This window comes from Podarcis filfolensis (genome assembly GCF_964270895.1).
Source record: "Podarcis filfolensis genome assembly, chromosome: 8".
Taxonomy (NCBI): domain Eukaryota; kingdom Metazoa; phylum Chordata; class Lepidosauria; order Squamata; family Lacertidae; genus Podarcis; species Podarcis filfolensis.
The window spans coordinates 52,915,531-52,928,903 of NC_139611.1; the positions used below are offsets into that span (position 1 = coordinate 52,915,531).

At 47.6% G+C, this 13,373-nt stretch overlaps 1 protein-coding gene across 1 annotated transcript; it reads left to right on the forward strand.

The window, feature by feature from the left end:
- Positions 1-1,309: 1,309 nt before the first annotated feature.
- CFAP20 (cilia and flagella associated protein 20) lies at positions 1,310-6,337 on the forward strand. The gene is made up of 6 exons (XM_083626622.1): positions 1,310-1,648; positions 2,661-2,740; positions 3,594-3,705; positions 4,073-4,261; positions 4,738-4,848; positions 5,903-6,337. The coding sequence occupies exons 1-6, from the start codon at positions 1,565-1,567 to the stop codon at positions 5,906-5,908; spliced, it is 582 nt and encodes a 193-aa protein (XP_083482748.1). The 5' UTR covers positions 1,310-1,564; the 3' UTR covers positions 5,909-6,337.
- The last annotated feature ends 7,036 nt before the right edge of the window (positions 6,338-13,373 follow it).

Below are 13,373 nucleotides of genomic sequence, written 5' to 3' on the forward strand. Positions count from 1 at the left end.
CACCTTCACTATACAGCTTTTAGGGAATGCTGAAAACACACATCTTTAACCTGGCCTATGACACAAGGTGGAGGGACACGGGTGGCGCTGTGGGTTAAACCACAGAGCCTAGGACTTGCTGATCAGAAGGTCAGCGGTTCGAATCCCTGCGACGGGGTGAGCTCCCGTTGCTCGGTCCCAGCTCCTGCCAACCTAGCAGTTCGAAAGCACGTCAGAGTGCAAGTAGATAAATAGGTACCGCTCTGGCGGGAAGGTAAACGGCATTTCCGTGTACTGCTCTGGTTCACCAGAAGCGGCTTAGTCATGCTGGCCACATGACCCGGAAGCTGTACGCCAGTTCCCTCGGCCAATAAAGTGAGATGAGCGCCACAACCCCAGAGTCTGCCACGACTGGACCTAATGGTCAGGGGTCCCTTTACCTTTACCTATGACACAAGGTTGATGCGCATTTTCAGAACCCACCCTATTCTGGTGACTGTAATCTGTTTCAACTGTTTTAAATCCTGAATTTCAAATTGCTTTACCCCGCCCTGGGACCTGTTGGTGAAAGGCAGGTAACAAATTAGTGATAACCATAATAATAGAAGCTCTCTTCAAGTGTTGTTCTCCAGAAACTGGTACTAGAGGCTGTGATCCTGTAGGTGATAAATGGCTATTGTGACTAGTGGTCACTGATGGTCTGCTCCTTCTGCATGCATTTTCTAATTTCCTTTTCAAGCTATCTAAGTGAGTGATCACAATTTAAAGGCAAATTCATGGAGGAGGCTGCTGGCCCATGATGGCTTCCTATGACCTCCAGGTAACAGAGGTGGTAGCATCCTGGTATCAACAGCTGAGGGTCATGAATGGGAACAAATAGGGAGGGCAGCTTTGAACTGCTTAATAGTTTAAAATAAGCAAATCATATTTTGTAGGAAGAGTGCAGCTCTGTATGCCTACACAGAAGTATGCCCCACTGAGTTCAACGAGGGGATTATTGAAGGTAGCGGGGTTGCTGCACAAGCTGCGCCATGCAACGAATTTCTCTGAGGTGGTTTTGGAGGTCAGCTCTCAAGGGAAGTGAGTTGGAAGTTGGAGGAAGGCAAACAAGCAAAAGAGACAAGGGAGTTTCAGACCTACACTAGAAACTACTGAATGGTCCTCTCTGCACTTTTCCGATCTACGGAGTAAGCGGACGCGCTGAGGTAGTTTCCCTCGTCCCGCCCCGTTGCCCAGGGAACGCGCACGAGCTGCGCGACAACACACGGCGCCTAGAGAGCGAGAAAGAGGAAAGTAGTCCCGTCCGGAAAGTAGTCCGTCCCTTAACGACGGGGGGCGTGGCTTCGGCGTGATGTCCGGTTGGCCCTTTGAGCCTCGCTTTAGCTGGCTGGCGGAGCGCTCTTCCTGTCGCGCGGGGACGAAGTGCACAGTGAGAGGGAGCTTGTGTCCTTCCGCATAGGAATCACTGAGAAGAGCGAGAGACGCGCGCGGCGGCGGCGGCGGCGGCTGAGGCGGGAGCCCAACGCCCTCTCACCCGCCCGGCGGAACGAGCCCTCCCTACCCGCGACGCGGAGGCGGCGGCGGGATGTTCAAGAACACGTTCCAGAGCGGCTTCCTATCCGTGCTCTACAGCATCGGGAGCAAACCGCTGCAGATCTGGGACAAGAAGGTGGCGGAGGGAGCTGGTCCTGGCCTACCTGGCCTGGGGGGCGTTTCTGCGAGAGGGTTTCTAGTCCTCATGGCTGCCAGGGGGTTGGCCTTCAAGGGTTGGCCTTCCAGAGCTCTCTTCAGGGCTTGTGGCGCCGCCAGGGAGAACCCCGGAGCCAGCCAGCCTCCCTTCCTCCCTCAGGCTTCGCATGCTCGAAGGAAGCCCGAGCCAGGTCTGGGGAACCTCCGGACTCTTTTGGACTACAACTCCCGTCGGCCCCAGCGTCGTATTACTGTGTTTTGTTGGGGCTGATGGGAGAACAATCTGGAGGGCACCTGTTTGGGGAGGGATCCTCTTAGGGGTTCCCTCCTCGTCTGTTGCCCCATTTCTTTGGAAGCCCCTCCACTGTCCCTTGGGCCCCCGACATCTTAGGGTGATCTAGCAGCGCTTCATGCCTGGTGGTCTCATTTCCAATTGACCGGAAGCAGAAAGCCTCATTTTCCCTTCCTACTACGGCTGAAAAGAGCCCTGTTGGATTAGACCAAATAGCTTGCAGCCTATTTCCCTCAGTGGCTAAGCAGATTACTCTCTAGGCCATAACTTCCCCAACTAGGTGCCCATCATATGTTTTGGATGGCAGTTTCCGTCAGGCCTAGGCAATGTGGCCAGTGGTAATGGGGGGTGGGAGTTGTACTACATAATGTAGTGATGGTCCCTGACTTGGGCAGCTTTAAAAAAGGATTAAGCTGAATTCATGGCGAATTAGTCTAGTAATGACTACTAGCTGCAGTGGTTGTATACTGCCTCCACTATAACACCAGTTGCTAGGAACTGCAAGTGAGCAGAGTTCTGTAGTTTTTATGTCCTGCTTGCGGGCTTTCCATGGGAATATGGTTGGCCATTGTGAGAACAGGATGAAGCCTGCACTCCTAATTCAGAAGTATGTCTTCCTGGTAGGGCTTTCAGATGCTGTTTGAAGCAAGAAAGTAATCTGCTTAATTGAGTGATGTCCTATTTCATTCTCACCTTCTAGGTGCGGAATGGCCACATCAAAAGAATTACAGATAATGATATTCAGTCATTGGTGTTGGAGATTGAAGGGACCAATGTCAGGTAAAGAGGAACCATTGTCTATGCTTTCCTAATGTCCCATTGAGAATTAGACATTGAAAAGCATTGTGGGATTGATTCCCATCTCCAGTTTCCTCACAGAGATTTCTCCATCAAAACCACGCCAGCGTATAGTAACTGTGGAAACAGCTCATTGCTCCCATCCTTGGTAATGACGAGTCTGGGATTGGAGGAGCCCATTGTGGCAATTTATCTATTGAATGGTCTGGCTGCATGTGGCCCTCAGGCCAGAAAGGATTAGTCTCCCATGTGGCAGGATCTTTCCCTACAGCTGCTGGGATGGAGAACCTTTCTCAGCCTGAGAGCTGTGTTCCATGGTGGGTAAACTTCCAGGGAATGCTAGAGGTAAACCTGGGCATACCAACAGAGTTGACTCTTAGTAGAGCCGGATACCTTCCAACCATGCAAAAGTTAAGAGTTTCTACACAAGCTTTTCTCAATTTTCAATTGAGGCATGGAAGAGGTATTGTCGCAGATCATATAATGCATAGGATGCATTCCTAACAGGCAAAGGCTCTTGAGGAGGGTGCAGAGCAGGGTCAGTGAGGGTTTGTGGCCTGGAGAGAGTCCCAAGGGTTGGATGAGAAGGTTGGAGGGCCACATTTGGTCCCTGGGGCTGAGTTTCCCCAATCCTGTTCCATAGGGAGGCAGAAATATTAGTATATAAGCTTTTACAGAATCCTGAAATTCTTGTAGAACTATTTCAAACAAATGGGTTCTTCTGATGTGGATCCTGCACCTGAATTTTGAAGCCCTGGGAGATGAGATGCTCTCAGAAGGCCTGCTTCTCCTGCAAGTAGTGCAGTCTTGCTCATTCTGTATTTCTCCCCCACAGTACCACATATATCACATGTCCTGCTGACCCAAAGAAGACGCTGGGGATCAAATTACCCTTCCTGGTGATGATAATCAAGAACCTGAAGAAATACTTCACTTTTGAAGTACAGGTTAGTTCATGGAGCTAACACAGCAGGTCCAGGACATGACAGCATTAGTGGGCAAAGTCACTGGTCTTCCCATCTAAAGTCATGAGATGATTGTTCCTATTGTATAAAAGGTGACTTGCTTAGAGCTACTCAGTCTCTGAGATCCATCTGTTACTCCAACCCTCGGTTCAGCCTTACTGGCAGAGTTCCTCTCCAGCACTTCAGTCAGGTCCTTGGCTAGCCTGACACTGCTTATTCTGCAGGTCCCTCCCTCCAGGGGAGCTGAAGGCAGACTGCCTAGTATTCTTGTCAGTAAGGTTAGGGGACTGCAGGCTTGACATCTGCAGCCCCCCCCTCTTTTCAACAGTGGCTTGTCTTTATGTGTTAGGTGTTAGATGATAAAAATGTGCGCCGACGGTTCCGTGCCAGCAATTACCAGAGCACCACCCGTGTCAAGCCTTTCATCTGCACCATGCCTATGCGCCTGGACGATGGCTGGAACCAGATCCAATTCAACCTCTCTGACTTCACTCGACGAGCGTATGGTACCAACTACATTGAAACCCTGAGAGTCCAGGTAAGGAGCTGTGCGTTCTGACAGCTGTGACACTTGCATTTCAGTTGCTGATTTGGATGGTTGCCCTTGTGAAGTAAGAGCCATTGTGCTTCAGTCTCTCCATAGCTAGCGGTGGCAACTGCTGGGGTCTTCAGTTAACATGGGGGAGATCAGCATTCAGAGTTAACACTGGAAATTCTAGGCCCACAAGTGTCAATCAGCAGATTTGACTGTTTTCTTTTATCCCTGGGCCTGATCTCTCTTTAGAGGTTGTTCTGAAACACATGCATTGTATATATGTATGTTAGTATTTATATATAAAATTTCTTACCAGTCATGAAACCCAAATCTGAGACTGTACCAGAATGACTTCCTAGCTGATTCTGTTTATAGCGAAATGGAATAGCATCCATTTGCGGGGGGGGGCTGGTAGATGTCAGGCTGCTTTGAAATGTCTGCTGCTGAAACACCCTTCTTGGACATGCTTGACTTTTCAGATCCACGCAAACTGTCGCATTCGCAGAATTTATTTCTCTGACAGACTCTACTCTGAGGATGAGCTTCCTGCTGAGTTCAAGCTTTATATCCCAGTCCAGAACAAGGCCAAGGTGAGCAGCTGCTGGAGGATCGGGGGGAGCAGGAGTTTGCATTCTAAAAAGCGCTTGTTAAGCTAGTTGTGGGAGCAGAGACGGCTGGAGTGGAGCACTGGATTTGGAGGGCAAGAATGCATCCTTATCTTCCACCCTCCTCAAGCCAAGTCTGACAGGTTGGCTGCTGACTCATCAAATGACCCACTTTTGCCCACACAATTTGAAATCAAATAGCATGGGCAAAGGCACAGCCTGTAAAGTGCCAACTTTCAGCTAACCTTGTGAAGTCAATGTGCATAAAAAGCCCCAACAACCAGATGATCGCCTGAGTTGCGAAGCCATGGGGGCACAGTTCTTTGCATGCAGCTTTGCAGCTGCTGCCAGTTCTTCTGATTGGTGCTACATCTTTACCTGCCCCTCCCCTGAAGTCCTATCTCTGTAGGAAACATGGACATGACTTGGTCAAAATGGCCTCATGGACCAAACGGGTGTCTGGGGGCCTAACTAGGCCCACGGGCTGGAGGTTCCCCACAGCTGATGGAAGTGAGGGCAACTGATGCCAAGAAGAAATCAGCTAAAAGAGCCTTATGCATGGACTGCATGGAAACTTAGAGATGGCCGCTTGCAGCATAATCTAGTGTATTATTTAGTAAGCATCTTACACCACTCCTTAGCTGTCAGGTTCACAGAGCAACTGATATACATTCAAACAACATATGCTGCAATACAGCATCACGACAAAGTGGAGCAGATAAATGTCCCAATGTTAAAACCTATAAACTAGTTGATCTTAAAAGGTCTGCACCTGGTGCCTAAAGGTGAGTCTCTCTAAGGAGTGAGTTGTAAAGAAGGAATGCTATGAAAGTTGAGCCTTGGGAAATTGGATTTCAGGTGTCAGTTCAGCTGTGTTCTAGCAGGGTGCCTTGGACAAATCTCTTGTCTCATGCACATGCACACACTAGCAGAGAGCCTGCTGGTGAGGGATATTGCTGCAATAAGAGAGATCTGAATACCCTTTGAATGAATATGAACTTTTGAATAACTGTCTTTCTCTGCATCTTTCCCCCTGCAGCAATGATGTCACATTGGGAAACACACTGAGAGAGACACTGTGAAGAGAGGTGGAAGAGTTTGTTTTTTTTTTAATTAAAAACAAAATTTAATGTTGATTTACATAGGGTAACTTTATTTAATAAAAGTTGGTATCTAAAATGCTGGGACACAGGACAACTAACCATGTCATTGTTTTGTGTGAGCGAGATGATGCACGATCAAGCTTGCACTTTAAAATCAACCCCAGACCAAACTTGAGTTATGGGGCTTGATCCTGAGTGCATGCAGACAACTCTGTTGGAGAGCAGTTTGGGGATCCTTATGCCCCCCGCCCCCCTCGGATGCCAGTGGTTTTTCTTCTTTGCTGTTCATATCTTTTTTCATGTATGCTCCAAATACGTGTGGACTCCTCCCCTTCTGGAAGCTGCTATTAAATATTTGATTTTCTTTGTAAGGCTGTTCTTGGTTACTGCATGCTGAGGGAGGCCTTTGTGCATCACAGGCTCCCTTGCAGGTGAATTGATTCCCTGGTATTGTGCCTGGCCTGCCTTGTCCCCTTCATTGTCAAGTGTCAATGTGTGTCTCCTGCTTGTGTGCCAAGGAGATAAGGAGGGATGATAGCCAAAGTTCTGAACTGTCAGATCTGATTTCTTGGGCATGAACCTCAGTAGAATCCCCTTCCTGTTTCCCGGTCATGTGGTGTGCAAATTCACAGTTCAGTGCACACAGCTGATGAAGGGAACCGGGAGCATGTTTTGCCCCCTTGAAAAACAAAATTCTGCCTTGGTGCTTTTAATGACTTCTGTAAAGTGGGCGAGGGAATGGCTGCATCTGAAGCTTCTCTTGGAAAGGCGAAAGCGGAAAGCCTGAGCATAGGGAGATTTGACAAGGCTGGCTGCCTTTCCTTGCTGGTGGCATCAGCCCAAGGAAGGGGCTGGGAAATCTGGGCTAAGTGTCCTCTGGGGGGGGGGGCGCTTTCCAGAAGCCTCAGCCTTACAGATATTGTTACTAAACTTATTCCCCTTGCTTCACCAGGTCCCAGGGTGGGTTACAGCAATTGACAATTCAGTATTAAAGCAAGTAATGCAAATTATAGTCACAATAATAGGTGGGTCCTCCAAACACACATCTCTTTTTTTTTGGGAAAAATATTTATTAAGATTTTACAGAAACAGATATACAAAAACACATAATAAAAAAAACAGAAAAAATATGAATAAACACACAGAAAAAATAAGAAAAATTAAAAACAATTCCATTTTTCATAACTTAAAATTCATTTGCTTGTTTCTTTGACTTCCTCACACCTCCCCTTCTTGTATTCCCATTTAAATAATCAAATCAGCAAATCCTTACCCTTTTTCATTTATCTTATCTCTATAACTTTAACATCTTATAACTCAGTATTTTCATCCATTATCAATTCATTTTTGCATATTCTTATTAACTTTGTTGCTAATACCACTTATTTCCAATCCAACATCATTTTAATTATGTTTTTACCTATTTATAATCCTTTTTCCATATTCTTAAAGCATTACAGCTGGAAACCACTTAATTTCTATCCAACATCATTCTAACATTCATTAATTCCAAACACACATCTCTGGCATCAAAACAGGTGTGTCTTCATAATTCCCTGAGACTAGAGTGAAGGTGCCAGGCTCATCTCTGTGGGGAGGGAATTCCATAATTTGTTGAACTCCCATCAGCCTCGGTAGGCATGGCCAATAATGAGGGAGGATGGGTGTTGCAGCTGTGGAACATCTGGAGGACAACAGGCTATCTACCCCTTCTCTAAGTAGGGTGGGGAGAGGTTCACGTTGCACCTAAGAAGTACCTCTTCTAGAGTTTCAAACTTAAGCAGGGGAGGTGCTCCCATGACTCTCCATCTGTCAAAATGCAAGTGTGGGCAGAGTTGCCACCCAGCTTGCCTCATGATGCCCTTTATCTTCACTTCCTCCACTTAGCTTAAAATGAGTGACCTAAAATAACTGGCACTCTGAGCTGAAGGATTGTTGACAGTCTGTACTCAGTGAGCACAGGTAGTCTTGCTGGCTGGTCTTTCAGACCAAAAGCCAAGAGTGGGCAGGAGGCTAATACATCTGTTAGGATCAACCAAAACATCACAAATTGCTTTAGAGATGGCCAGAATGTTTCCATTCACAAACACACGTGAGGAAGTTGTGCAGCGGTTACTGTAAATCCTGCAACACTAAATTGTGTACCTGTCTGATGATGTGGCTGGACCAGAATAGATTAGCTTGAAGAACAGCAACAGAAGCCCCCTCCCTTGGTTTTGTCCTAAGGAGAGCACCATGACTGTAGCAGTGCCTACCAACAGGCCTCCAGCATGCATGTGCTAGTGTTCCTTTTACTTCCAGCAGGTGTTGCTGTTGTGTTTCTAAACTCTGTAAAGTACACTGGTTAATGGAGGAGCAGCCCTGAAAGGTCAGAATCATGGGCAGTTCTAGGGCCTTGCGTTGTAAGGCTTGCCTTCTGTCAGACCTTGGGGTGTTGAAGGTACATGGATGAAGAGGTTTCTGCATTGACTGCTTGACTAGTGGTGACCTATGGAGCTCTTGTGGCTAACATGGATTTCCTCTTTAAGGAACCCTAGCAAAAACTATGTCAATCCAGTAAAAAAAGGAGCAGCTCACAGCTCCTGCAGTTAGTAAAAAATAGCCCTTTTATGTCTCCGAGTGACTTATAGCACTAGGGTGGGGAGACTGGTAAGTACATAAACCTTGGTTAGCTGAGAGTTTTAATGGTGTGGAAGTTGGGGGGAGGCATTGTGAGGGTCTTGCCCCCAGGTGAAGCAGCTGTGGACTTCCCTAGGTGGACAGATTTGACAAGTGACTGTTTTTGCTTTTATTCGGTGTCAAGTCCTAGATTAGTCTCTAAAGGTAAGTCCTTCCAGGGCAGTGGAGGTTTTAATAGCTGAAAAGCTTCCACATGCTGATAATTTGAGGCGCCGTCCCTCCTCCAAAAGAACCAGGCCCTCCTGTTGCAATGCCAGACCCACCTTCAATTGTCGCCAATCCCTGGAATAGAATGTGGCAGTTTTCCTCTGCATTGCAGCATTGAGAACTTGGTTGTTCTATCTCCTGCCAATGTTCTGGATAATCCACTCAAGATAACTCCTTGCTGGAGATGCTGCCTCGTCACCATATTTGGAGAGGGAGCAATTTTCTCCCGGCCTGCAGACACAAAGCACCTGCTCCTTTCTACCACAGTTCTTGCTCAGTTCTCTTCTTGGGGCCTGCTGGTTGTTGGGGTATACCTGCAGACTGCATGGGTGAGTCTGGGCAAGTGGAAAACTCCCACTGTCCCAACATTAAATCTGTCTGCAAGGAGTGAGCACTGTTTCTAAGGGGCCCCGTTAGCCAGAACAAGTGGAGCAGATATGCCTGTGGATGTGCACAAGGCACCAATTGTCCTATCTGGTGTTGCAACTCTCTCACAGGGCAGCTCCATCTCAGCAGCTTCTCACTTCCTGGCCCCTCCCCACCCCCTTCATTCACTGGACAGCAGCCAGCCACAGATGGCCAGCCAAGCTGGGATGCCCCTACTCTCCTTTTGTCAGATTGCCCATGTCTTAAGAGGCAGACAGTGCCCGCTGGGTAGGGGCTCTTTCATGTGCAGGAGAGGGAATAAAGGGGGTCTTTATTGCTCAGTGGCAATGCATGAGCACAAGGGTCTGGTGTGCTATTTTCTGCTGTAGGCACCAGGCTTGCTTGAATGGCAGAGGTCCTCTCTGAGGAGTGGGAAATGACAAAGGCTGCAAGTGAAAAGAGAGAGCTGTGGGCAAGGAGCAGGATTCAGGCCCAGCCAGCAGGTGTTGGGTTTTGAATTTCCCCAAAGCCAGAGATCCCTCTTCAAATAAAACTACTATCTTGGAAGGGTTTTGCTCCTAACAAGGCAGCACAGCCCTATGAAGGTGTCTGACTGTACTGGCCCCAGGAGCTACACACCAGGCACTGGTTATCTGCCTGCAAAGCTATAGGCTTAGGGGCCCAGGACTCTGCCTGTGCTGCAGACCTTCCTGACTCTGTTTGGTGAAGCCTTTGGCATTCAGGCACCTTAAGCCTTAAGTTGGCTGAGTCCTTTGCATGCAGACTAATGGCGACCCCCTTGACATTGCTCCACAAACAAAATCTTACTGTCTCGCCTGCCATTTGCTGACTTGCACTAGTGATGAGTCAGAGGGAACAGACAGGTTGTTCCTTTGGGCAAAATCTTCCTAGGAGATGGGAGGCAGGTGGTTGCTGAAGCCATGCAGAATCGGCAAATCCAGCTGAAGCGGTTTCTGCCTCCCTCATCCAAGTGGGATTCAAAGGCAAAGAGATGCTGCCTCTGCAAAGGGTGTAGAAGTTGCACCAAGCAGCTGGCATCATTGGGATGGGAAATCACCAATCTGTTTAAGGCTGCTTGTCCCAACTGTGCATACCTTGATTTCATCCATGTGACATTTCTTTAACTGTTTCTCTTTTGAATGATAGTCATATTTTTAAATCTCAGCAGGCCAGTGCACAATAAAAAACCCTGGTGCCTTTATACTATTTGCTATTAAAATGGATTGGCAAAGTCAATGGCCCATTGCCATTGCTTCATTTAGTCTCCAAATAATAACTTTTTTAAAATCCTGTGTTGCCTGCAGTGGTTGTGCCTCAGGACAGTGGCGTAGCGTGGGGGGTGCAGGGGGGGCCGACCGCACCGGGCGCAACATCTGGGGGGGGCGCTCGCACTCACAGCTCTCTGCCCCTACCTGGCTCACTCACTCTCTCTCACTGCAGTGCTGGCTGTGCAAATCCGATCCAAGCTGCCAGGTCGCCGCCCACTGTGGAGGGGGGGGGGTGCCAGGCGTGCGATGCGGAGAGAGGGAGCGCAAATTACTTGCCTTGCCCCGGATGCTGACAACCCATGCTACGCCACTGCCTCAGGAGGATTGTTAGTGGCAAAAGATATCTATGCATTATGCTACACAGCCTGCTGTCCTCAAGATGTTTTGGACTACAATTCCCATCAGCCCCAGCATAATATGACCATTCTGCTAGACCATCTTGCTGATGGTGGTGGGGAAAACAGGCTGTTCAGCTGCAGGTCAAACACCCCTGCTCTGTCCCTTTGTCTGCTAGCTGATTTGAAAGTGCTGCCTCCATAGGATGATGGGAGTTGTAGTCCAAAACCTTTGGAGGACACATGGCTAGAGAAGGTCTAGTTGCTATAAGTATGCTAGTCAGTAGTTTACAATCATGCCACAAAGGACCAATGATCGTGCACAAACGCATTCCGCGAAGAACAGGAATCAATTTTGGGACAGAATCACAACTGCCCAGCTCAAATACACATCATAACCAGTGCTGAGTGTTTCCCTGCAGAAGAAGCAAAACCTCAAGCATCCACACTGCATTTGGCAAATTGGGTAGCAATTAAATGCCTAATTTTGTGCTATAAATTGATTGACTGGAAATCAATGCACCTTTTTGCTGTGGCTGCAATCTTCTAAGCAAGCCGGTGGTCCTTGGAGAAGTGCTCTTGGAATGATCCTGTTGAGGCTTTCATGTAAATTATATTCTGTTGGAATCAGGTGAACCGTTTTTCCGGAACGCATCAAAGCTGGCTGATGTGGACTTTTTTGCTTCTATAAAGAAAAGTATTTGGGTTGCAGTGTGGAGAGGATCATTTGACAGGCAGGCACAGCAACAGAACATTTTCTACAAGGCCAGTTCCACTCAGCTCATCTGATGGGAAGTGTTGGGGCAGGACATGCAATTCGCGGATATAGTCAAAGCCCCTGGGCATGCTCTTAATGAGCTTTGTTCCAAAGAGCTACTGTTCCCACAGCAGCAACAGGAGGAAGGGAAGGAGGTGCTGTTATCAAATAGCCCATGATCTCACATCCTCTTCTTCAGATGGTCAGAGTTCACAGCACAACAGAAGCAGCGTTTCAGGAGGCAGAATCAATAATGAACGTATCTTATCAGCCTCCTAATGGGGTCAGGCTCATGGCTCGGTGCCTTCCTGGATGGAAAGAAAAATCTAATTTGCTTGGCAGTTTCAGGAAGGCAGAAGCAGCAGCTGTGATGCAGAGCAACAAGCAGGCTTTAATTCTAATGTCTCCAAAGCAAAGCTTGATGGGCAGAGAAGCCATAACTGAAGGTGGAGGGGGCAGGGTAGGGTGCCAAAGCTCAGCTGCTGCTCAGCCCAGCTGTGCAATGTGGACTGTCCCAAGTTTCTGTGCACTGTGCTGAGAGGTCCTCTTTCTGAGCATAGCCAACAGGACTTGGGCTTCAGGAGAATGTGGTCAGCAAATCTTGCAGTTCTCAAGTCACTTCTGTAAAGTGCTACATGTGTTGACAGTGTGTAGCAGCAGTAGTAGCAGACCCCGCAAGTGTCCCTATTTTCCAGGGACATCCCTAATTTAGAGAAGCCGACTCAGTTTCTTATTTGATCCCAGAATGCCCCACTTTTCCTTAGGATGTCCCTATTTCCACTGGAGAAATGTTGAAGGGTATGACGTTATCTGACCCTTGAGCCCCTTGAAGGCAGTCCTCTGTAGTGAAGTTTTTTAAAAAATGTTTTATTAAGTTTTTATATATGTTGGAAGCTGCCCAGAGTGGCTGGGGCAGTCCAGTAAGATGTGTGGGGTATAAATAGTAAAATTATCATTATGGAATGGGATGTCCCTATTTTCATAGGAGAAATGTTGGAGGATATTTATAATAATAATACTACTACTAATAATAATAATTAATTAATACATAAAATAACATGCACCTATAATAAAAGTGAGCCCTGTCTGTGCTTTAGATGATCATACTCTGTTTTATTATATTTTTTGCTTAATGTTTATGTTCACACTGAGACGCGGTTAGCGCTGTGGTCTAAACCACTGAACCTAGGGCTTGCCGATCAGAAGGTCAGCAGTTCGAATCCCTGCGACGGGGTGAGCTCCCATTGCTCGGTCCCTGCTCCTGCCAACCTAGCAGTTCGAAAGCACGTCAAAGTGCAAGTAGATAACAGCATTTTCGGGTGCTGCTCTGGTTCACTAGAAGTGGCTTAGTCATGCTGGCCACATGACCTGGAAGCTGTCTGCAGACATACGCCGGCTCCCTTGGCCTGTAAAGCAAGATGAGCGTCGCAACCCCAGAGTCGTTCGCGACTGGACTTAACGGTCAGGGGTCCCTTTACCTTTACTTATGTTTACAGCTATAGTTGTTCTGAAAGGAGCAGCATCCCATGAAGTTCCTCATTCCAAGTATGTTTTCCGGAACCTTACAATCCAATTCTTCACATTTTTTTCAAGTTTCTCATCAGGGTCCTGTTAAGCACTCAACTCTTTCCTGATGGCTGAAAAGTTCCAGAGGCAACACTTCAGGGCTTCCTTTCCTTTACATGCAAAGCCCTGGTTGTATCTTTGATATTTGCTTTATTTATAGCTATGCAAACAGAGCTTACTGGAAGCAGATCAACACCAGGTTAGCCAA